At 51.4% G+C, this 24,730-nt stretch overlaps 1 protein-coding gene across 1 annotated transcript in view; it reads left to right on the top strand.

Annotated features, from left to right (window-relative positions):
- The first annotated feature begins 21,827 nt into the window (after positions 1-21,827).
- Positions 21,828-24,730, top strand: part of LOC106896542 — a 17,685-nt gene continuing 14,782 nt past the window's right edge. Inside the window, exons 1-5 of the mRNA XM_014956620.1 lie at positions 21,828-22,068; positions 22,229-22,420; positions 22,811-22,910; positions 23,017-23,208; positions 23,930-24,150. Coding sequence (XP_014812106.1) covers positions 21,828-22,068; positions 22,229-22,420; positions 22,811-22,910; positions 23,017-23,208; positions 23,930-24,150 — 946 coding nt within the window. The remainder of the gene's footprint in view (positions 22,069-22,228; positions 22,421-22,810; positions 22,911-23,016; positions 23,209-23,929; positions 24,151-24,730) is intronic.

Raw genomic sequence — 24,730 nt, 5'->3', positions numbered from 1 at the left:
GGAGACAAGCTAAGCTTTGCTTGAGCTAATTGATGTATCATTGTGTGATAGCACTAACAAAGCAACCTTAGTAGTAGTGGAGTCTAATAAATTGTATCAAATTAATCCCCAGAAATGCCCTTGGTCTGTCAAGGGATCCTTGTTCACAGAGCGTTATCTAGGGGAAGAGAAACAGATTGGAACACGGCCTTCGACACAAAAACCCAGAGCGTAGGGGAGTATCAATAAGACCAAAGAAACCAGTCTTGGACAGTAAATCTGCCAAGTAGATGGTAGCAAAGACTGTGAAATAACGTGTAGCATGATCAACTAATGAAAGGCGTGTTTAGGATAATGATTTTATAGAATAGGTGTATGTGTGCCTTATATGGGAAAAAGTGCAAAATAAACCTATAATAGGTCAAGTGGTCAGGAAGAATGTGAGCCAACTTCTCAGCCAATGAGAATGGATACAGAAACTCAAGCAGCCAGGATAAGGATATAAAATACCTGAAAACTAAAAGATCATCATGCATCTATTTTTGGTGCACCCAATTCAGTGCTGTTTCGTATTAATAAATTATTATTTTTTTTAACCTTTGCTTCGGTGACTTTGTCCTCTTTAAATTCTAAGATGTGAGTTGGCATTTCTCACAGGGGAAAAAACAAAATTCCACCCTCAATAAAGTCAGGAATTCTGAGAAAATACACTACACTGGGAATAAATGAAAGCATGCTAATTAACCCTGAACACTCATTAGAAAAATATTGACCTTTGGTGAAAAAAAAAAAAAAAAACAAAAGAAAAAAGAAGTCTACTTTCTGCTATATGTACCACTAAACCTTACCTAGTCCTGAAGGTTTTAGCTCAGACTTCTCACTTCTGTTCCTCTCAATGCCCAAACACTGCTGCTGCCACAGCTGAGTCCCCCCAAAGCTGCAGGTTACTGAGGGCTCAGCTAACTCAAGCCACAGAAAAGCCCCAGACAAGAAGGAGCACTGACTATAGGGGCTGTAGCTTATATAGCCAGGGCCCCACCCACCGCCCTCCCCACAATCCCCTGGGGCAGAAGCCATAAAGGCGGCCGGAGGAGCTGGAACTGCCTCTTTCCTGCTGTTGCTTTATAGACTGCAGAGCTTGAAACAGAGGAAGTAATCCTTTTGGACATAACAGTACCTGCTCTGTGACTGCAGCTACATCTGTTGTGTCAGCAATGTGACTGAGTAGGTAATGAAATGTAATTTTTTGGGGCTGCAGATAGAAAGAGATGCTATAGTAAGCTATATATATAGTAGTTTATTAAATGTAATGATTGTTGTTATCAAATGATCACCTCAATAATCTCCCTTTGATGGATTTTTTTAACAGAACTAGGTGAGTCCCAAAAAACATAGAAATACAAGAAATGTATCAGAAACTGTATGAAGCAGTCTAAGTAACATGTAAGTAGCTAAAATGAAAATAAATTGTAATGGAGAACAAAAATCCTGGTTGGAGATCTGTCAATAACAATACATGAAAATTGTCTAAGAGGAGGTCTGAACATCTTTGGGTTCCTGATTTGAAATAAAGAAATGCTGTAAGACAGAATTGAAATAGACCACACTGGAGAACACAGGTAGCTCTGGAAAAAATTCTGACAAAATAAAAGGCTTATAATAAGAGAGATGAGAGAGGTCCCAAAGGGGCCTGAGAGACCAAAAAAGTCTCGAGGATGCAATGACCTCAAAAGAGAATTGAGCAAAGTACAGGTTTCTTCAGGGAACAGGGAACTTAATATGGGTGTACCAAGCAGATGAGAGGACAGAAAGATTGACCCAGGTAGCAGATACGGACTAAGGAATGGTTCTGATGGGAAAAGAAGAGTGCAACTTGCTCTCTGCAGCTGAAATGGGGTGTAAGTGTGTAGGGGATGTCTCATGAAAGCTCGGCAAAGGTACTGGAGGAGTTTGGGGGGGGTGTGAAAGACCAGAGAAGGGACAGAGATAACAATGTGGAACTCTGAAGGGCATTTCAACAAAGCACAGATCTTGTCAGGGCACTGGGGGCAGAATGAAGGCATCCTAAGCAGCAAAGAGTAGGTATGGGTGCCCTGAAGAGCACAAAAAACTAAAATCTAAAAGGAGCTGAAGTGCTACAAGAGTGCTGTGGAGTATGGGAAAGGACTGGGAAAACATTGCTATAGAGAAAACAGCCATTATGAGGGAGCAGGGTAAGAAGAGGCTGCTTAGAGACATGGCGAGGGCATCTGGGCAAGCTACAGATCAACCAGAGAAGAATCAAATGGACATACCCTCGATGGCAGAGAAGGATAAAGAAGCTCTGCGTAGCAAAGCAAGATGGGAAGTTCTGACAGAAAAAGAGACAGAAAGGGAGGCAAAGTGTTACAAGATGCTGTGGAGATCGAGGAAGGTCTCAGGAGGTGGTGTGACTGTGAAGAGACGGGTGTGGACAGGGGCTGATGGACAAAAAAATCATTGGGGACAGCAAGGAGGAGCTTGGGTGGTCATCTGAGTGGAGTACAGATGGTCTTGTCTGGCTAGGGGCTGAACCCAGGAATCCTAGCTAGCGTAAAGGAACAAATGAGTGCTCTGTACCTGAAAGATGGCCCCACTTAAAGTGCTACAAAATGGATGCAAAGCGCAGGGAAACTCTGGGAAGGCATCGTGACTGGGAGAAGCAATGTCCTGTGGGAACTGGAGAAACAGAAAAATAATTGGGACCGTGATAATCAAATCCAGAGGGGATCCACACTGAGTAAAGGTGTTGTTTGAGGACCAGGGAACTAATAGGGGCATGGCTAGAGGGAAGAGAGGACAGAAGGACTGGGCTGAGTGCTGCAGAAGAGGCCGGGAAGACCCTTCTGCTGAGTTGTGAGGTTCAGACTGGACCCCCTTGCTTTCTGAACTCCTTCTTGGAGAGGAACCTAGGTGCGGCTGGATCCAGACTTAGCCTCAGACTGTAAAGAAGAGTTCAGAGCCTAGGTCCTGCCTCAGAGTGGCTTTAATACAGCTAGAGTCATGTGCCTCTGATGAGGGACCCGGACCCCCTCAGATCTTTTCTTGTGCTCGTTAAACCCTCACAGTCTATGCCATAAGCTACTCGGGCTCCTCTTCATGCAACAAGTGTGTGTCTCTTGTTCAATCAGATTGTTTGATAGTTCCTTTTCAATCGGTGTCCTCTTTGATGACTGAGTTTTGGTGCAGGCACTATTACCTTCTTAAACAGTTTCAAGATGTCTTTGTCCCACCTGGGCCTGGATCTCATCCCTGACACTAACACTGAAGAGAAAAGCAGAAGAACAGAGGGATGTAGCAGTGTAGGACAGGAAGTCAGAAAATGGGACACTGTGAAAAAGAGAGGGGCAGGGAGCAGGACAACTATGTAGAAAGAGAGTTGACTGTGCAAAAAAACATGACAGAGAGATGGAGGAATACATACTAGACACAGTGAGCAGGAAAGAGAGGTGGAATGGATCAGCAGGACAAGGAGACAGAGACAAGTGGCCGGGGAAAAGAAATATAGGCAAGGGAAAAAATGAAAAAGGAAGGTGGACAGAGGTAGATGTCAAAAGAAAATTTCAAAAAAGCAACAAGGTTATACTAAACACTCAGAACACTAAAAAACTGTACAACTATGAAAAAGCAAAGCAGCTACCTCAGAAAAGCAGGAGAAATTATGCTAACACGTATACTTATGAAATACTCTGAGTAATACTGTAACATCAAAATATACTATAGCATAAGACTATGTGGCTCATGTGATAGAAATTAGATGTAAATCTAACACCATACTGAGACTTCTGTCTGTAAATGGGTAATGTTCAGCAGCACTCAGCTCTGAAATTGCCGCTATACCTGTGGTGCTTGTGGATTCTATCTTCCTGCCTATTAAAAATCCTAATTTAAAAGCATCTAGTACAAACCTTAACATTTTAGTCACAGTTCCAGCCATCTTTCATCTTAAAGCATGCTTTAAATTTCTAGTGTAGAGTATCTGCCAACTTGGAGTACACACATCTGTGTAGACATGCACATAATTCAGGATGATTTCCACAAATAGTTTCTGTACAGAAAAAAAGGCCTAATTTTATTATGCATTCAAACTGGAAATCTTTTTTCTTGGGGGAATTTTTTTCTTCTTAACTGTGAGAATTTTAACTAGGAATTCACACACTACCCATGCCTCAAATGATGAGGAGACACATCACAAAACCAACTCAAAATGAACATCCTGGATTCAGGAAAACAAAGTGCGCTAAAACGCCTCCCCCCTCTGTGGGATGTGCCCGTGGGACAGGAGTGCGGCCCCGCTTTGCAGCAGAAGCAGACAGGTGCAGGATTGTTCCATAGGTGCCGGTCAACACACGTTCACCTAGTGGCCGACAGCTCATTGTACACAGAGGCTGACAACAGCCATATCACCCAGTACAGACTGAATACCTTGCAGAACTTGTTACAAACCTTTTTATTAAAATATATTTTAAAACCCCAAGAAATTCACCCCTACATCTGAGAACTGTATGTAAATAAATATTTGGACAACTTACATTTCACATCTATCAGCTGATGTCCTGTTACTATCTATGGTCATAAACTATGTAATATAGAATACTAAATGTTGCTAAGATTTAAGAACTGAATGACAGCATCTGAACTAAACTGAAAGCAACTTTGATTTGAAAATTGCAGTGCAACCTAATAAGAACCTGAATACTGAAAATTGGGCAAGATAATAATGCAAAAATATCAGTCTTGCTCTAAAAGTGTTGCTAAGATTTAAGAACTGAATGACAGCATCTGAACTAAACTGAAAGCAACTTTGATTTGAAAATTGCAGTGCAACCTAATAAGAACCTGAATACTGAAAATTGGGCAAGATAATAATGCAAAAATATCAGTCTTGCTCTAAAAGTAAGACACAAGAAAACCCACCAAAAAATAAAAGGCAATTTGATTGACCAAAAGGTCACCAAACAAAACAGGCACAAAGCTTCATAATATGCAGCATTTGCCCTGCTGTCACTTTTCTGGAGTTTGCCGGGCCTAAGAGTTTTCTGCGACTTCCTTGAGCTGCTCTTCTGCGGTCACCAAATTGTTTCAGTGGAGAAAGGCTTTCCCTGGGGAGGTGCACACAGAGAGTGCCGCTGTGTTTCCAGGTCTGACGCCTTGATAACTCTGTCCCTGCCGTGCCTGTACCTGCCCTACCAACAGGGTGTCACAAAACGACACAACAACAGGGGGAAATGCTAAAGTACTCCTGAAGGTTTCCATGGGCTTTTGAAAAGCGGATTTTCTAAATTAAGTTATACAAGTGAGTCTTTTGGAAAGTTATGAAGTTTCTGCATGTCTGCTACTGAAACCACCCAACCAACTGACTCAAAAAACCACCCAGGGGACACTTTTCCCCACGTTCCCCCAACACTGTACCCTTGGGGGGATGTAGTTTCCTGGCTTGTGAATGGATGCAGGTTAGGTACACCATCAAATAGCTTCCTTAGGGGATCTGAACAGCTGTCAGCGTATCATTTCTATTCCTTGAATACAAGTCATACCATGCATTACCTCTCTGCTCTGATGTTCACTGAAAGGCTGAATCCTGTGTGGAATCTTAAGCTAAAGTTGTTCCCGCTTCTGGGATCTCTTGCTGGAAAATGTCTCTCTCATAGTCTCAGTCAATTGCTTGCTCCTGAAAGGGAAGTGGATGCACCACTTAATGTAAAAACTATCTAAATAAACTATATTACAACTTCTTATTTTTTTGAATGCAAGGCTGGTAATGGTAGGTCAGTGTTTTTAAGGTAGCAGAACCTCTTGCAGCTTCCGTTAACAAAAACTACTTTCATCATTCGGGGCAGTGCATTACACACTTTTTAATAACAAATTAGGATGCCATTGATACAGCCAGTATGATTGCACAAGAAATGGCAGTTCTGTTTCTTCTGTTCAAAGTACACTGAAAAAATAGCAAGAAGCCAGCATTTTAGGGTTTTCTTTCCTCGTGTTCCTCTTTGATACATGTAGCATAAATAGAAATTAAAACTAGAAATTAACTTTGTGTTAATACTGACGAGGTGCCAAGCCAATGAGAAAAAAAAAAATTATAAATTTTGCATTTCAATTTTACTTTTGACCAGTTTCAGTTGTTATGTCCCAGTCTGATATTTGCAGAATACCTCTTTCTATTTGAAATAAGGCACAACTGGGAGCATCCAGTGAAATGCCCCCTTTCAATGCCACTTTGTTAAACAGACACACCTTATCAGATGCATTGAAATAAACTAGCTGAAGTAGCTGATACAAAGAGGGACGCTCTGTCTAGCAACAACATATTTTGCAAACATTTAGGAACCAGAATAAAGCTTCAACAACAACAATTTAGGACACTGGAATAAAACTTCCAACATTTGCAAGCTGCAGATTTGAAAGCCTCCCCTGCTGTTTCAGCACCCTACAGCCCGCCCAACCCCTGCTTTCCCCCGCAGCCCCCAATGCCCTTCTGCCCCCCGACCCCGCTGCGCAAAACCGGCCTGTGTGAGCCGATGCAGGCAGGATGCAGGAACAACCAGGAGACTGCAAATAAAGGAACAGAACAAGTTTAGTCTCGATACCTCACAACTGGGGGAGTCTCCGAAGTGGCACCCGGCTGGAGACAAGCAAGCAGGAAACGCAGGGACCACAAAGCCAGCAAGAGTCCTTGTCAGTTGGAGTCCTTATTAGCCAGAGTAAGCAGCAGCAGGAGCAAAAGGGGGCTTAGCTGGTTTTTCAAGAGTTCCAGCAGGCATAGTCCTCCCCCTTGTGCTTTGATCTCCAACAACAGGGCAGGAACCTCAAGCGGCAAGATAAGGTGTCCCTGAGTCCATCACAGGCGTAAGTTATCTCAGTGCAAATGTTCTGCTCACAGACTCGAGACCAAACAGCAATTAGCATGATAGATGTGTTTTCCAGCACCCGAGGTGCGAGTCACTTGAGCATATTTACAATCCTCCTCGCCAGTTTTCTGTTACTTACCCACAGGGGCCTTGGGCAGGAACCTTAGCTCCTGGTGAAAGGCGAGATGGCTGCTGCAGGGTCCCAGGCGGGGATCCCAGATCCCTGGACACTTTGGGAGGCCAGAGGGTCGCCAAGGGCCACAGTGGGGACTGCAACTCTTGGGAGGTCCCAGGAGGCAAGACGGCTGCCAGGGGCCCTGGGCAGGGACTCTGTCTCCTGGTGGGCCCTGGCAGGCCAGATGGCCACTGGAGGCCCCGGGCCCCTGGAGTCCCCGGTCTCTTCTCCAGGCTGGCCTCAGGAGGCAAGATGGCCATCAAAGGCCCCAGGAGTAGACCCTGGGTCCCGGGACGCTTTAGGAGGCTAGATTGCCACCAAGGGCCACAGGCAGGGGACCTGGGCTCTTGTTGGTCCCTGGGAGGCCAGATGGCTGCCAGGGGCCCCAATGAGGACTTCAATTCTTGGAAGTCTTCTACGGGCCAGATGGCCACTGGGGGCCTCAGGCGGGGACCTCAGCTCCCAGAAGCCCCATGAGGGAGGATGACTTCTGGGGGCTCCAGGCAAGGAGTACGGCTCCTGGCAGGCCCCAGGAGGCCAGATAGCTGCTGGGGGCCTTGAGCGTGCACCTCGGCTCCTGGTGGGCCCTGGGAGGCTAGATGTCTGTCTTGGGCCCCAGATGGGGATTCTGGCTTATGGTGGGATCCTGGAGGCCAGGTGGCCACCAAAGGCCCCAGGTGAAGACTCTGGCTCCCAGGAGGCCGCAAGAGGCCAAATGGCTGCTGCCAGTGGCCCCAGGCAGGGACCCTGGCTCCCAATGGGCCTAGGGAGGCCCGATGGCTGCCAAGGGTCCTGGACAGGAAGCCCAGCTCCAGAGAGGCTTTTGGAAGACGGATGGCTGCCAGCTCTGCAGAGGCCCTGGGAGGAAAGAGGGCAGCCAGGGACCCTTGACAGGGATGCTGGTTCTTGGCAGGCCCCAGGAAGCTAGACAGCTGCTGCAGGACCCTGGACAGGGACCCCGGCTCCCGGGATGCTTTGGGAGGCCAGATGGCCCCTGGGGATCCCTGGCAGGGAATCTGGCTCCCAGCGTGCCCTGGGAGGCAGGATGGCCGCCAGGTGCCCAAGGAGGGGAATCCTGCTCCTGGGAGACCATGGGAGGCCAAATGGCCGCTAGGGTCCCAGGGCAAGGAGCCTGGCTCCCAAGAAGCTTTGGGAGGCCAGATCGCTGCTCTCTGCTCCTGGCCAGGACTGCTGCTCCCAGCAGGCCCAGGAGCCCAAGATGGCCACCCCGCACCCCAGGGTGGGAACTACCACTCCCAGAAAGCCCTGGGAACCAAAATGGCAGCTGGGGCTTTGGGCTGGGACTACAGGTCCCAGCAGGCCTGGGATGCAAACATAGTGCCTCAGGGTCCTGGGCCAGGACTACCAGTCCCAGCAGACCTCCAGATCCAAGATGGTTTTCTAGAGAGTGGTGGTAGGAGTACAGCTCCTAAAAGACCCTGGGAGTCAAGAAGGCCGCCAGAGACTTCAGGCCGTGATTATGACTGCTTTCACGCCCAGGAGAGAAAAGATGGCCACCAGAGGCCCCAAGAAGGGACTTTAGCTCCCAATGGGCTACAGGAGGCCAGTTGGCTGTTCTGGGCCCGGGGCAGGAACCCCAGCTCCCAACAGGCCTTGGGACGCCAGATGGCTATTCTGGGCCCCAGCCAGATATCCTGGCTCCTGGCAGATCCTGGGTGGCCAAATAGCCGCCAGGGAACCTGGGCAGGTGACCCCAATGTCCCAAAGGCTTCTGGAGGCCAGATGGCCGCCAAGAGCCTTGGGCGAGGACTCTAGCTCCCAGGAGGCAAGATAGCCGCTGGAGGCCCTGGGTAGGGATTTAGGCTAGTGGCAGGCCCTAGGAGGCTAGACAGCTTCCAAGGTCCCCCACATGGGGATCCCGGCTTCTGGTGCACACAGGCAGGCCAGATGGCTGGTGGATGCCCCAGGTGGGGACCCCAGCTCCTTGGGGACCCAAAGAGGCCACATGGCTACTGGAGCCTTGGGTAGGGACCATGGATCCCAGCAAGTCTCAGGAGTCCAGATGGCTGCCGGGGACTGCGGGCAGGGACCCCAGCTGCTGGCAGGCCCAGGCATGCCAGATGGTTGCCAGGGGTCACATGCAGAAATCCCAGCTTCTAGTTGACCCCAGGAAACCAGATGGAGAGTGGTAGCATTGGGTGTGGAGCCCAGCTCCCAGCAAATTACGGGATGCCAGGTAACCATCCTGGGCCCTGGGCGGGAACCCCAGCTCCCAGTGGGCTCCAGGAGGCTAGACAGCTGCCAGGGGTTCTGGACTGAGACTGCAGCTTCCAGCAGGCCCCAGGAGGGCAGATGGTCACCCAGGAAACCCAGGCGGGGACTCCGGCTCCCAAGAAGCGCCAGGAGGCAAGATGGCTGCTGGGGGTTCCAGGCAGGCACCGCGGCTGCCATTGGGCTGAGGAAGGCCAGATGGCCAGTGACATTGGGTGGGAACCCCAGCTCTCAGCAGGCCCCGGGAGGCCAGAGGGCCACCAGGGGCCACAGACTGCGACCCCAGCTTCCAGCAGGCCCCAGGAGGCCAGATGGGTGCCGAGGGTCACAGGTGGAAATCCTGGCTTCCAGCAGACCCCAGGAGGCCAGATGGCCACTGGCAGCACTGGGTGTGGAGCCTGGCTCCCAGCAGGCTACATGATGCTAGATGGCCATCCTGGGCCCCGGGCAGGATCCCTGGCTCCAGGTGAGCCCCAAAAGGCCACTTGACAGCCAGGGGTCTTGGGTGGGGACTCTGGCTCCTAGGAGGCCCTGGGAGGCCAGATGGTTGGGGACACCAGCAGCCATGTGGGCACCTGGGGCCTGTAGGTAGCTGTAGTCCCAGCCTGGGGACCTCACGGCCATGGTGGCTGCCAGGTCCTACTGTGATCTGTAGTTTCACCTCGGGGCCCTCAGCAGCCGTGTTGGTTGCAAGGGCCTGCTGGGACCTGTAGTCCCATCCTGGGTCCCTGGTGGCCATGTGGGCTCTCAGTGCTTTCTGGGAGATGTAGTCCAGGCCCAGGGCCCCAGCAGCCATGTGGGCCCCCGGGGCCTGCTAAGAGCTCTAGTCCTGACAGGTGCCCCCAGCAGCCATATTTGCTGCTGGGCCCTGCTGGGATCAATAGTCCTGGCCCGGGTCCCTCAGTGGCCATGTTTGCTGCCAGGACCTGCTGGGAGCTGTAGTTCTGGCCCAGGGCCCCTGGAGGGCTTGCTGGCCCAAGGGCCTAATGGGAGCTGTAGTCCTGGCCTGGGTTGCCAAGTGGCCATCTTGGCTCCTAGATCCTGCTGGGAGCTGTAGTCCTGGCCCAGGGGACCTGGTAGCCATGTTTGCTCCCAGGCCTGCCAAAAGCTGTATTCCATCCCAGGGCCTCCTGTGGTGGTGTTGGCTTCAGAGGCCTGCTGGGAGCTGTAGTCCTGGCCCGGGTACCCCAGCGGCAACCAGTGGTGTCACTGTGGCCACCAATGAGGTTCAGGTTGTGACCTGTGAGGTCCCCAAACCCACCAGCAAGGTCCCCGTGGCCACATATAAGGTTCTGGTGCTCACCACTGAGGTCCCAGAAGCCACAAGTGATGTTTTTGTGTTCACAAGCAAAGTCCCCGTGGCAACCAGTGATGTCTTCATGGAAACCAGTGAGGGTCCCTCTTGCCGCAAGTGAGTTCCCTGTAGCCACAAGTGAGGTTTCTGTGGCCATTAATGAGGTTACTGTGACCACCAGTGAGCTTTGTGGTCACTAGGGAGTTTGCTGTGGACACCAGTGAGGTCCCCATGACCACCAGTTATGTTACCATGGCCACCAGTGATGTCTCGGAGGCCACAAATGGGTTCCCCCTGGCCACCAGTGAGGTCTATGTGGCCAACCGTGGGTCTCTGTGGCCACAACTGAGGTCACCGTAGCTACCAGCAAGGTTCACATGGGCACCAGCTAGGTCTTTGGGGCCAACAGAGAGATCCCCGTGGCCGCCAGTGAGGTCCTAGTGGAAACCAGTCAGGCCAGGTGGCCACCAGTGGTGTCCCCATAGCCTCCAGTGAGATCCCTGTGGCAATCAGACATGTCCCAAAAAAAAAAAAAAAAAAAAGAAAAAAGAAGTCTACTTTCTGCTATATGTACCACTAAACCTTACCTAGTCCTGAAGGTTTTAGCTCAGACTTCTCACTTCTGTTCCTCTCAATGCCCAAACACTGCTGCTGCCACAGCTGAGTCCCCCCAAAGCTGCAGGTTACTGAGGGCTCAGCTAACTCAAGCCACAGAAAAGCCCCAGACAAGAAGGAGCACTGACTATAGGGGCTGTAGCTTATATAGCCAGGGCCCCACCCACCGCCCTCCCCACAATCCCCTGGGGCAGAAGCCATAAAGGCGGCCGGAGGAGCTGGAACTGCCTCTTTCCTGCTGTTGCTTTATAGACTGCAGAGCTTGAAACAGAGGAAGTAATCCTTTTGGACATAACAGTACCTGCTCTGTGACTGCAGCTACATCTGTTGTGTCAGCAATGTGACTGAGTAGGTAATGAAATGTAATTTTTTGGGGCTGCAGATAGAAAGAGATGCTATAGTAAGCTATATATATAGTAGTTTATTAAATGTAATGATTGTTGTTATCAAATGATCACCTCAATAATCTCCCTTTGATGGATTTTTTTAACAGAACTAGGTGAGTCCCAAAAAACATAGAAATACAAGAAATGTATCAGAAACTGTATGAAGCAGTCTAAGTAACATGTAAGTAGCTAAAATGAAAATAAATTGTAATGGAGAACAAAAATCCTGGTTGGAGATCTGTCAATAACAATACATGAAAATTGTCTAAGAGGAGGTCTGAACATCTTTGGGTTCCTGATTTGAAATAAAGAAATGCTGTAAGACAGAATTGAAATAGACCACACTGGAGAACACAGGTAGCTCTGGAAAAAATTCTGACAAAATAAAAGGCTTATAATAAGAGAGATGAGAGAGGTCCCAAAGGGGCCTGAGAGACCAAAAAAGTCTCGAGGATGCAATGACCTCAAAAGAGAATTGAGCAAAGTACAGGTTTCTTCAGGGAACAGGGAACTTAATATGGGTGTACCAAGCAGATGAGAGGACAGAAAGATTGACCCAGGTAGCAGATACGGACTAAGGAATGGTTCTGATGGGAAAAGAAGAGTGCAACTTGCTCTCTGCAGCTGAAATGGGGTGTAAGTGTGTAGGGGATGTCTCATGAAAGCTCGGCAAAGGTACTGGAGGAGTTTGGGGGGGGTGTGAAAGACCAGAGAAGGGACAGAGATAACAATGTGGAACTCTGAAGGGCATTTCAACAAAGCACAGATCTTGTCAGGGCACTGGGGGCAGAATGAAGGCATCCTAAGCAGCAAAGAGTAGGTATGGGTGCCCTGAAGAGCACAAAAAACTAAAATCTAAAAGGAGCTGAAGTGCTACAAGAGTGCTGTGGAGTATGGGAAAGGACTGGGAAAACATTGCTATAGAGAAAACAGCCATTATGAGGGAGCAGGGTAAGAAGAGGCTGCTTAGAGACATGGCGAGGGCATCTGGGCAAGCTACAGATCAACCAGAGAAGAATCAAATGGACATACCCTCGATGGCAGAGAAGGATAAAGAAGCTCTGCGTAGCAAAGCAAGATGGGAAGTTCTGACAGAAAAAGAGACAGAAAGGGAGGCAAAGTGTTACAAGATGCTGTGGAGATCGAGGAAGGTCTCAGGAGGTGGTGTGACTGTGAAGAGACGGGTGTGGACAGGGGCTGATGGACAAAAAAATCATTGGGGACAGCAAGGAGGAGCTTGGGTGGTCATCTGAGTGGAGTACAGATGGTCTTGTCTGGCTAGGGGCTGAACCCAGGAATCCTAGCTAGCGTAAAGGAACAAATGAGTGCTCTGTACCTGAAAGATGGCCCCACTTAAAGTGCTACAAAATGGATGCAAAGCGCAGGGAAACTCTGGGAAGGCATCGTGACTGGGAGAAGCAATGTCCTGTGGGAACTGGAGAAACAGAAAAATAATTGGGACCGTGATAATCAAATCCAGAGGGGATCCACACTGAGTAAAGGTGTTGTTTGAGGACCAGGGAACTAATAGGGGCATGGCTAGAGGGAAGAGAGGACAGAAGGACTGGGCTGAGTGCTGCAGAAGAGGCCGGGAAGACCCTTCTGCTGAGTTGTGAGGTTCAGACTGGACCCCCTTGCTTTCTGAACTCCTTCTTGGAGAGGAACCTAGGTGCGGCTGGATCCAGACTTAGCCTCAGACTGTAAAGAAGAGTTCAGAGCCTAGGTCCTGCCTCAGAGTGGCTTTAATACAGCTAGAGTCATGTGCCTCTGATGAGGGACCCGGACCCCCTCAGATCTTTTCTTGTGCTCGTTAAACCCTCACAGTCTATGCCATAAGCTACTCGGGCTCCTCTTCATGCAACAAGTGTGTGTCTCTTGTTCAATCAGATTGTTTGATAGTTCCTTTTCAATCGGTGTCCTCTTTGATGACTGAGTTTTGGTGCAGGCACTATTACCTTCTTAAACAGTTTCAAGATGTCTTTGTCCCACCTGGGCCTGGATCTCATCCCTGACACTAACACTGAAGAGAAAAGCAGAAGAACAGAGGGATGTAGCAGTGTAGGACAGGAAGTCAGAAAATGGGACACTGTGAAAAAGAGAGGGGCAGGGAGCAGGACAACTATGTAGAAAGAGAGTTGACTGTGCAAAAAAACATGACAGAGAGATGGAGGAATACATACTAGACACAGTGAGCAGGAAAGAGAGGTGGAATGGATCAGCAGGACAAGGAGACAGAGACAAGTGGCCGGGGAAAAGAAATATAGGCAAGGGAAAAAATGAAAAAGGAAGGTGGACAGAGGTAGATGTCAAAAGAAAATTTCAAAAAAGCAACAAGGTTATACTAAACACTCAGAACACTAAAAAACTGTACAACTATGAAAAAGCAAAGCAGCTACCTCAGAAAAGCAGGAGAAATTATGGTAACACGTATACTTATGAAATACTCTGAGTAATACTGTGACATCAAAATATACTATATCATAAGACTATGTGGCTCATGTGATAGAAATTAGATGTAAATCTAACACCATACTGAGACTTCTGTCTGTAAATGGGTAATGTTCAGCAGCACTCAGCTCTGAAATTGCCGCTATACCTGTGGTGCTTGTGGATTCTATCTTCCTGCCTATTAAAAATCCTAATTTAAAAGCATCTAGTACAAACCTTAACATTTTAGTCACAGTTCCAGCCATCTTTCATCTTAAAGCATGCTTTAAATTTCTAGTGTAGAGTATCTGCCAACTTGGAGTACACACATCTGTGTAGACATGCACATAATTCAGGATGATTTCCACAAATAGTTTCTGTACAGAAAAAAAGGCCTAATTTTATTATGCATTCAAACTGGAAATCTTTTTTCTTGGGGGAATTTTTTTCTTCTTAACTGTGAGAATTTTAACTAGGAATTCACACACTACCCATGCCTCAAATGATGAGGAGACACATCACAAAACCAACTCAAAATGAACATCCTGGATTCAGGAAAACAAAGTGCGCTAAAACGCCTCCCCCCTCTGTGGGATGTGCCCGTGGGACAGGAGTGCGGCCCCGCTTTGCAGCAGAAGCAGACAGGTGCAGGATTGTTCCATAGGTGCCGGTCAACACACGTTCACCTAGTGGCCGACAGCTCATTGTACACAGAGGCTGACAACAGCCATATCACCCAGTACAGACTGAATACCTTGCAGAACTTGTTACAAACCTTTTTATTAAAATATATTTTAAAACCCCAAGAAATTCACCCCTACATCTGAGAACTGTATGTAAATAAATATTTGGACAACTTACATTTCACATCTATCAGCTGATGTCCTGTTACTATCTATGGTCATAAACTATGTAATATAGAATACTAAATGTTGCTAAGATTTAAGAACTGAATGACAGCATCTGAACTAAACTGAAAGCAACTTTGATTTGAAAATTGCAGTGCAACCTAATAAGAACCTGAATACTGAAAATTGGGCAAGATAATAATGCAAAAATATCAGTCTTGCTCTAAAAGTAAGACACAAGAAAACCCACCAAAAAATAAAAGGCAATTTGATTGACCAAAAGGTCACCAAACAAAACAGGCACAAAGCTTCATAATATGCAGCATTTGCCCTGCTGTCACTTTTCTGGAGTTTGCCGGGCCTAAGAGTTTTCTGCGACTTCCTTGAGCTGCTCTTCTGCGGTCACCAAATTGTTTCAGTGGAGAAAGGCTTTCCCTGGGGAGGTGCACACAGAGAGTGCCGCTGTGTTTCCAGGTCTGACGCCTTGATAACTCTGTCCCTGCCGTGCCTGTACCTGCCCTACCAACAGGGTGTCACAAAACGACACAACAACAGGGGGAAATGCTAAAGTACTCCTGAAGGTTTCCATGGGCTTTTGAAAAGCGGATTTTCTAAATTAAGTTATACAAGTGAGTCTTTTGGAAAGTTATGAAGTTTCTGCATGTCTGCTACTGAAACCACCCAACCAACTGACTCAAAAAACCACCCAGGGGACACTTTTCCCCACGTTCCCCCAACACTGTACCCTTGGGGGGATGTAGTTTCCTGGCTTGTGAATGGATGCAGGTTAGGTACACCATCAAATAGCTTCCTTAGGGGATCTGAACAGCTGTCAGCGTATCATTTCTATTCCTTGAATACAAGTCATACCATGCATTACCTCTCTGCTCTGATGTTCACTGAAAGGCTGAATCCTGTGTGGAATCTTAAGCTAAAGTTGTTCCCGCTTCTGGGATCTCTTGCTGGAAAATGTCTCTCTCATAGTCTCAGTCAATTGCTTGCTCCTGAAAGGGAAGTGGATGCACCACTTAATGTAAAAACTATCTAAATAAACTATATTACAACTTCTTATTTTTTTGAATGCAAGGCTGGTAATGGTAGGTCAGTGTTTTTAAGGTAGCAGAACCTCTTGCAGCTTCCGTTAACAAAAACTACTTTCATCATTCGGGGCAGTGCATTACACACTTTTTAATAACAAATTAGGATGCCATTGATACAGCCAGTATGATTGCACAAGAAATGGCAGTTCTGTTTCTTCTGTTCAAAGTACACTGAAAAAATAGCAAGAAGCCAGCATTTTAGGGTTTTCTTTCCTCGTGTTCCTCTTTGATACATGTAGCATAAATAGAAATTAAAACTAGAAATTAACTTTGTGTTAATACTGACGAGGTGCCAAGCCAATGAGAAAAAAAAAAATTATAAATTTTGCATTTCAATTTTACTTTTGACCAGTTTCAGTTGTTATGTCCCAGTCTGATATTTGCAGAATACCTCTTTCTATTTGAAATAAGGCACAACTGGGAGCATCCAGTGAAATGCCCCCTTTCAATGCCACTTTGTTAAACAGACACACCTTATCAGATGCATTGAAATAAACTAGCTGAAGTAGCTGATACAAAGAGGGACGCTCTGTCTAGCAACAACATATTTTGCAAACATTTAGGAACCAGAATAAAGCTTCAACAACAACAATTTAGGACACTGGAATAAAACTTCCAACATTTGCAAGCTGCAGATTTGAAAGCCTCCCCTGCTGTTTCAGCACCCTACAGCCCGCCCAACCCCTGCTTTCCCCCGCAGCCCCCAATGCCCTTCTGCCCCCCGACCCCGCTGCGCAAAACCGGCCTGTGTGAGCCGATGCAGGCAGGATGCAGGAACAACCAGGAGACTGCAAATAAAGGAACAGAACAAGTTTAGTCTCGATACCTCACAACTGGGGGAGTCTCCGAAGTGGCACCCGGCTGGAGACAAGCAAGCAGGAAACGCAGGGACCACAAAGCCAGCAAGAGTCCTTGTCAGTTGGAGTCCTTATTAGCCAGAGTAAGCAGCAGCAGGAGCAAAAGGGGGCTTAGCTGGTTTTTCAAGAGTTCCAGCAGGCATAGTCCTCCCCCTTGTGCTTTGATCTCCAACAACAGGGCAGGAACCTCAAGCGGCAAGATAAGGTGTCCCTGAGTCCATCACAGGCGTAAGTTATCTCAGTGCAAATGTTCTGCTCACAGACTCGAGACCAAACAGCAATTAGCATGATAGATGTGTTTTCCAGCACCCGAGGTGCGAGTCACTTGAGCATATTTACAATCCTCCTCGCCAGTTTTCTGTTACTTACCCACAGGGGCCTTGGGCAGGAACCTTAGCTCCTGGTGAAAGGCGAGATGGCTGCTGCAGGGTCCCAGGCGGGGATCCCAGATCCCTGGACACTTTGGGAGGCCAGAGGGTCGCCAAGGGCCACAGTGGGGACTGCAACTCTTGGGAGGTCCCAGGAGGCAAGATGGCTGCCAGGGGCCCTGGGCAGGGACTCTGTCTCCTGGTGGGCCCTGGCAGGCCAGATGGCCACTGGAGGCCCCGGGCCCCTGGAGTCCCCGGTCTCTTCTCCAGGCTGGCCTCAGGAGGCAAGATGGCCATCAAAGGCCCCAGGAGTAGACCCTGGGTCCCGGGACGCTTTAGGAGGCTAGATTGCCACCAAGGGCCACAGGCAGGGGACCTGGGCTCTTGTTGGTCCCTGGGAGGCCAGATGGCTGCCAGGGGCCCCAATGAGGACTTCAATTCTTGGAAGTCTTCTACGGGCCAGATGGCCACTGGGGGCCTCAGGCGGGGACCTCAGCTCCCAGAAGCCCCATGAGGGAGGATGACTTCTGGGGGCTCCAGGCAAGGAGTACGGCTCCTGGCAGGCCCCAGGAGGCCAGATAGCTGCTGGGGGCCTTGAGCGTGCACCTCGGCTCCTGGTGGGCCCTGGGAGGCTAGATGTCTGTCTTGGGCCCCAGATGGGGATTCTGGCTTATGGTGGGATCCTGGAGGCCAGGTGGCCACCAAAGGCCCCAGGTGAAGACTCTGGCTCCCAGGAGGCCGCAAGAGGCCAAATGGCTGCTGCCAGTGGCCCCAGGCAGGGACCCTGGCTCCCAATGGGCCTAGGGAGGCCCGATGGCTGCCAAGGGTCCTGGACAGGAAGCCCAGCTCCAGAGAGGCTTTTGGAAGACGGATGGCTGCCAGCTCTGCAGAGGCCCTGGGAGGAAAGAGGGCAGCCAGGGACCCTTGACAGGGATGCTGGTTCTTGGCAGGCCCCAGGAAGCTAGACAGCTGCTGCAGGACCCTGGACAGGGACCCCGGCTCCCGGGATGCTTTGGGAGGCCAGATGGCCCCTGGGGATCCCTGGCAGGGAATCTGGCTCCCAGCGTGCCCTGGGAGGCAGGATGGCCGCCAGGTGCCCAAGGAGGGGAATCCTGCTCCTGGGAGACCATGGGAGGCCAAATGGCCGCTAGGGTCCCAGGGCAAGGAGCCTGGCTCCCAAGAAGCTTTGGGAGGCCAGATCGCTGCTCTCTGCTCCTGGCCAGGACTGCTGCTCCCAGCAGGCCCAGGAGCCCAAGATGGCCACCCCGCACCCCAGGGTGGGAACTACCACTCCCAGAAAGCCCTGGGAACCAAAATGGCAGCTGGGGCTTTGGGCTGGGACTACAGGTCCCAGCAGGCCTGGGATGCAAACATAGTGCCTCAGGGTCCTGGGCCAGGACTACCAGTCCCAGCAGACCTCCAGATCCAAGATGGTTTTCTAGAGAGTGGTGGTAGGAGTACAGCTCCTAAAAGACCCTGGGAGTCAAGAAGGCCGCCAGAGACTTCAGGCCGTGATTATGACTGCTTTCACGCCCAGGAGAGAAAAGATGGCCACCAGAGGCCCCAAGAAGGGACTTTAGCTCCCAATGGGCTACAGGAGGCCAGTTGGCTGTTCTGGGCCCGGGGCAGGAACCCCAGCTCCCAACAGGCCTTGGGACGCCAGATGGCTATTCTGGGCCCCAGCCAGATATCCTGGCTCCTGGCAGATCCTGGGTGGCCAAATAGCCGCCAGGGAACCTGGGCAGGTGACCCCAATGTCCCAAAGGCTTCTGGAGGCCAGATGGCCGCCAAGAGCCTTGGGCGAGGACTCTAGCTCCCAGGAGGCAAGATAGCCGCTGGAGGCCCTGGGTAGGGATTTAGGCTAGTGGCAGGCCCTAGGAGGCTAGACAGCTTCCAAGGTCCCCCACATGGGGATCCCGGCTTCTGGTGCACACAGGCAGGCCAGATGGCTGGTGGATGCCCCAGGTGGGGACCCCAGCTCCTTGGGGACCCAAAGAGGCCACATGGCTACTGGAGCCTTGGGTAGGGACCATGGATCCCAGCAAGTCTCAGGAGTCCAGATGGCTGCCGGGGACTGCGGGCAGGGACCCCAGCTGCTGGCAGGCCCAGGCATGCCAGATGGTTGCCAGGGGTCACATGCAGAAATCCCAGCTTCTAGTTGACCCCAGGAAACCAGATGGAGAGTGGTAGCATTGGGTGTGGAGCCCAGCTCCCAGCAAATTACGGGATGCCAGGTAACCATCCTGGGCCCTGGGCGGGAACCCCAGCTCCCAGTGGGCTCCAGGAGGCTAGACAGCTGCCAGGGGTTCTGGACTGAGACTGCAGCTTCCAGCAGGCCCCAGGAGGGCAGATGGTCACCCAGGAAACCCAGGCGGGGACTCCGGCTCCCAAGAAGCGCCAGGAGGCAAGATGGCTGCTGGGGGTTCCAGGCAGGCACCGCGGCTGCCATTGGGCTGAGGAAGGCCAGATGGCCAGTGACATTGGGTGGGAACCCCAGCTCTCAGCAGGCCCCGGGAGGCCAGAGGGCCACCAGGGGCCACAGACTGCGACCCCAGCTTCCAGCAGGCCCCAGGAGGCCAGATGGGTGCCGAGGGTCACAGGTGGAAATCCTGGCTTCCAGCAGACCCCAGGAGGCCAGATGGCCACTGGCAGCACTGGGTGTGGAGCCTGGCTCCCAGCAGGCTACATGATGCTAGATGGCCATCCTGGGCCCCGGGCAGGATCCCTGGCTCCAGGTGAGCCCCAAAAGGCCACTTGACAGCCAGGGGTCTTGGGTGGGGACTCTGGCTCCTAGGAGGCCCTGGGAGGCCAGATGGTTGGGGACACCAGCAGCCATGTGGGCACCTGGGGCCTGTAGGTAGCTGTAGTCCCAGCCTGGGGACCTCACGGCCATGGTGGCTGCCAGGTCCTACTGTGATCTGTAGTTTCACCTCGGGGCCCTCAGCAGCCGTGTTGGTTGCAAGGGCCTGCTGGGACCTGTAGTCCCATCCTGGGTCCCTGGTGGCCATGTGGGCTCTCAGTGCTTTCTGGGAGATGTAGTCCAGGCCCAGGGCCCCAGCAGCCATGTGGGCCCCCGGGGCCTGCTAAGAGCTCTAGTCCTGACAGGTGCCCCCAGCAGCCATATTTGCTGCTGGGCCCTGCTGGGATCAATAGTCCTGGCCCGGGTCCCTCAGTGGCCATGTTTGCTGCCAGGACCTGCTGGGAGCTGTAGTTCTGGCCCAGGGCCCCTGGAGGGCTTGCTGGCCCAAGGGCCTAATGGGAGCTGTAGTCCTGGCCTGGGTTGCCAAGTGGCCATCTTGGCTCCTAGATCCTGCTGGGAGCTGTAGTCCTGGCCCAGGGGACCTGGTAGCCATGTTTGCTCCCAGGCCTGCCAAAAGCTGTATTCCATCCCAGGGCCTCCTGTGGTGGTGTTGGCTTCAGAGGCCTGCTGGGAGCTGTAGTCCTGGCCCGGGTACCCCAGCGGCAACCAGTGGTGTCACTGTGGCCACCAATGAGGTTCAGGTTGTGACCTGTGAGGTCCCCAAACCCACCAGCAAGGTCCCCGTGGCCACATATAAGGTTCTGGTGCTCACCACTGAGGTCCCAGAAGCCACAAGTGATGTTTTTGTGTTCACAAGCAAAGTCCCCGTGGCAACCAGTGATGTCTTCATGGAAACCAGTGAGGGTCCCTCTTGCCGCAAGTGAGTTCCCTGTAGCCACAAGTGAGGTTTCTGTGGCCATTAATGAGGTTACTGTGACCACCAGTGAGCTTTGTGGTCACTAGGGAGTTTGCTGTGGACACCAGTGAGGTCCCCATGACCACCAGTTATGTTACCATGGCCACCAGTGATGTCTCGGAGGCCACAAATGGGTTCCCCCTGGCCACCAGTGAGGTCTATGTGGCCAACCGTGGGTCTCTGTGGCCACAACTGAGGTCACCGTAGCTACCAGCAAGGTTCACATGGGCACCAGCTAGGTCTTTGGGGCCAACAGAGAGATCCCCGTGGCCGCCAGTGAGGTCCTAGTGGAAACCAGTCAGGCCAGGTGGCCACCAGTGGTGTCCCCATAGCCTCCAGTGAGATCCCTGTGGCAATCAGACATGTCCCAGGGGAAACCAGCGATGTCCTTGTGGCCACAAGTGAGGTCCCTGTGGCCACCAGAAGGGTTTCCGTGGCCACCAGCAAGGTCCAGGTGGCCACCATTGAGATCCCGTTGGCAACCAGCGAGGTCCCTGTGGCAACCTGGACATCCCCTGTGGCTGCCAGTGAGGTCCCTGTTGCCTGCAGCAAGGTCCCTGTGGCCACCTGTGCATCCCTGTAGCAACCAGCAAAGTCCCCGTGGTTACCAGAGAGATGCCTGTGGCCACCCGTAAGGTTCTACTTGACACCAGGGATGTCCCCGTGGCAACCAGCATAGTCCTTATTGCCACCAGTGAGGGATGTCTCCATGGCATACAATGAGTTCCCCATGGCCACCAGTGAGGTCTCTGTGGCCATTCTTAAGTCCCAATGGCCACCAACAACATCCTGGTTGCCACCTGAAGGTTCCTGTGGCCACCAGCAAGGTTCCCAAAGGCATCAGCAAGGTCCCCATGCCAGACAGAGAGTTCTGCGTGGCCACCAGTGATGTCTCCAAAACTACAAGCGAATTCCCCCTTACAACCAGTGAGATCCTTGCGGACACCCATAGGTCCCCATGGCCACAAGTAAGGTTCCCATTGCCACCAGCAGTGTCACCGTGGCCACCAGTGAGTTACCCGTGGCCACCAGCACGGTTCCTGTGGATACCAGTGATGAGCCCATGGCAACCAGTGATGTCACTGTGGCCACAAGTGATGTCCCGGTGGTGACCAGTGAGGTCCATGTGGACACCAGCAAGGTTTCCCTGGCAACCAGCGAGGTCCCTGCAACCACCAGTGATGTCCCCATTGCCACCAGTGAGGTCCCTGTGGCCACTTGTCGGTCTCAGTGGCGACCACAGAGGTCCCTGTGGCCACCAGTGGGGTCCCTGTGGCAGCTCGTGGGTCCTAATGTCCACCACTGAGGTCCCCGTGGTCACCAGTGATGTTTCTGTGGTCACCTCTCAGTTTCCGGTAGCAACAAATGAGGTTTTGGTTGCCACCAGTGATATCCTTGTGGCCACCACTGATGTCTCCGTGCGTACCAGTGAGTTCCCTGTGGCACCAGTGAGGTCCCTGTGGCCACTCGTGAGTCCCAATGACCACCCCCAGATCCCCGTGCCCACCAGTGATGTTTCCATGGCTACCAGCAACATCTCCATGGTCACCAGTAAGGTCCTTGTGGCCACTTGTGGGCTCCACCAGTGACCACCAAGGTCCCAGTGGCCACCAGTGATGGTCCCCATGGTCATGAACATGGTTCCTGTGGATATCAGTGATATTCCTGTGGACAATGAGTGATGTCATTGTGGCCACCAGCGAGATTTAGGTTGTGACCGCTGAAGTCCCCAAAGCCACCATTGAGGTCCCTGTGGCCACAAACGAGGTTCTGGTTGCAACCATCAAGGTCCCTGTGGAAACCTGTGATATTTCTTTGGTCACCAGTGAGTTCCACATCATTACCAGTGGGCTCCCTGTGGCCAAAAGTGATGTTCCCGTGGCCACCAGTGAGATCTCCAAGGCCACAAGTTCTCCTTTGCCACCAGTGATATTTCCGTAGCTACCAGTGATGTTTCCATGGCCACTACTAAGGTTCCCGTGGCCACCAATGACGTCCAGCAGTGTCCCCGTGGCTACCAGTCATGTCTCCATGCCTACCAGTGAGGTTCTGATTGCAACAAGTGAGGTCCCCAAAGCTACCAGCGAGGTCCCTGTAGCCACAAATTAGGTTCTGGTAGCCACCAGTGATGTTTCTGTGGCCACCAGGGAGGTTACAGTGGCCACTAGTGATGTCTATGTGGCCACCAGTGTGTTCCGCATCGTTACCAGTGAGGTCCCCGAAGCAATCAGTGAAATCTCTGTGGCCAACAGTGATGTCCCCGTGGCTACCAGTGAGGCCCCTGTGGACAACAGAGAGGTCTCTGTGACCACCATTGAGGTCCCCATGCCACCACTTAAGTCCCTGTGGTCACCAGCAAGGTTCTCACGGATACCAGCAATCTCCCTGTGGCAACCAGTGATGTCACTGTAGCCACCAGTGAGGTTCCAGTTGTGACCAGTGAGGTCCCCAAAGTCACTTTTGAGGTCGCTGTGGCCACAAATTAGGTTCTGGTTGCAACACGTGAGTTTTCCAAAGCCACCAGCAAGGTCCCCGTGGCCACAATTTAGGTTCCTATGGCCACCAGTGATGCTCCCACTGAGGTCCCCGTGGCCACCAGTGAGGTCCCAGTGGCAATCAGACATGTCCCAGGGGAATCCAGCGATGTCCCCATAGTGACCAGTGAGGTCCCTATGGCCATCAGCAAGGTTTCCATGACCACCTGTGAGGTCCCTGTGGCCACCAGTAAGGTTCCCGTTGCCCCCAAAATGTCCCTGTGGCCACCAGTGAGGTCCCTGTGGCCACTCATGGGTCATTTTTACCACCATTGAGGTCTCAGTGGCCACCAGTGATTTTTCCGTGGCCACCAGTTAGGTCCCTGTGGCCACCAGCGAGGTTCTGATTGATACCAGTGATGTCCCCGTGGCAACCAGTGATGTCACTGTGGCCACCAGTGAGGTTCTGTTTGACACCAGGGATGTCCCTGTGGCAACCAGCGTAGTTATCGTGTCACAAGTGAGGTCCCAGGGGCCACAAGTGAGGAACCCTTGGCAACAGCTGAGGTCCCCGTCACCCCCTTAGGGTCCCTGTGGCAGCCATTGAGATCCCTGCGGGCACTAGTGGGTCCCATAGTCCAACAGCCAGTTCCCTGTGGCCATGTGACCCTGTGGTGACCAGCAAGGTGCCTGAGTCCATTTATGATGTCACTGTGGCCACTAACAAGGTCCACGTTTCCACCAGCGAATTTCCTGTGTCCATCAGCAAAGTCTCCTTGGCCACAAGTGACATCCCTGTGGCTACCAGTGAGTCTCTGTGGCCACTTGTGGATCCCCATGGCCACCAGTGAGGTCCCTGTGGCCACCCGTGGGTTCCAATAGCCACAAGTGAGGTCTTGGTGGCCACCAGTGATGACCCTGTGGCTACCACTGACATCCCAATGGCCAACAGCAAGGTCCCCATGGTAACCAGGAGGTCTGTCCCTGTGGTCACCAGTGATGTCCCAGGAGCAATCTTTTCTCACTTTATCTAACAACCACTTTCATATCACCACATATCTTGAGATTCTCACTCTCCCTAAGTCTGGGATCAGAAAAAGAAACAGTCTGGAGCCAGGTCTGACAAGGTATGCTCTAGGAAGAAAATGTGGTACTTGTTCTCTTGGTCTCTGGAAACTGATTTCTTAGCATGACCTACATTGCTGGTTTACCTCTCTTCAGGGTCAACCTCAAAACTTACGATCATCTGGAGCTTGCTGCCAGAAGGAAGGTGACATCCTTGTCCTGAAGGTCTCTGTGGCCACCACCGAGGACCTGGTTTCCACCAATTATATCCCCATTTTGTGACAGTGTGGTCTCCCCGTTTTTTTCCTCTGCCCCCCCTCCC

Source organism: Calidris pugnax, unplaced genomic scaffold, assembly GCF_001431845.1.
Source record: "Calidris pugnax isolate Ruff unplaced genomic scaffold, ASM143184v1 scaffold332, whole genome shotgun sequence".
NCBI lineage: Eukaryota > Metazoa > Chordata > Aves > Charadriiformes > Scolopacidae > Calidris > Calidris pugnax.
The sequence above is the reverse complement of the archived record's forward strand: the minus strand, read 5'-3'. Positions and strand labels throughout refer to the sequence as shown.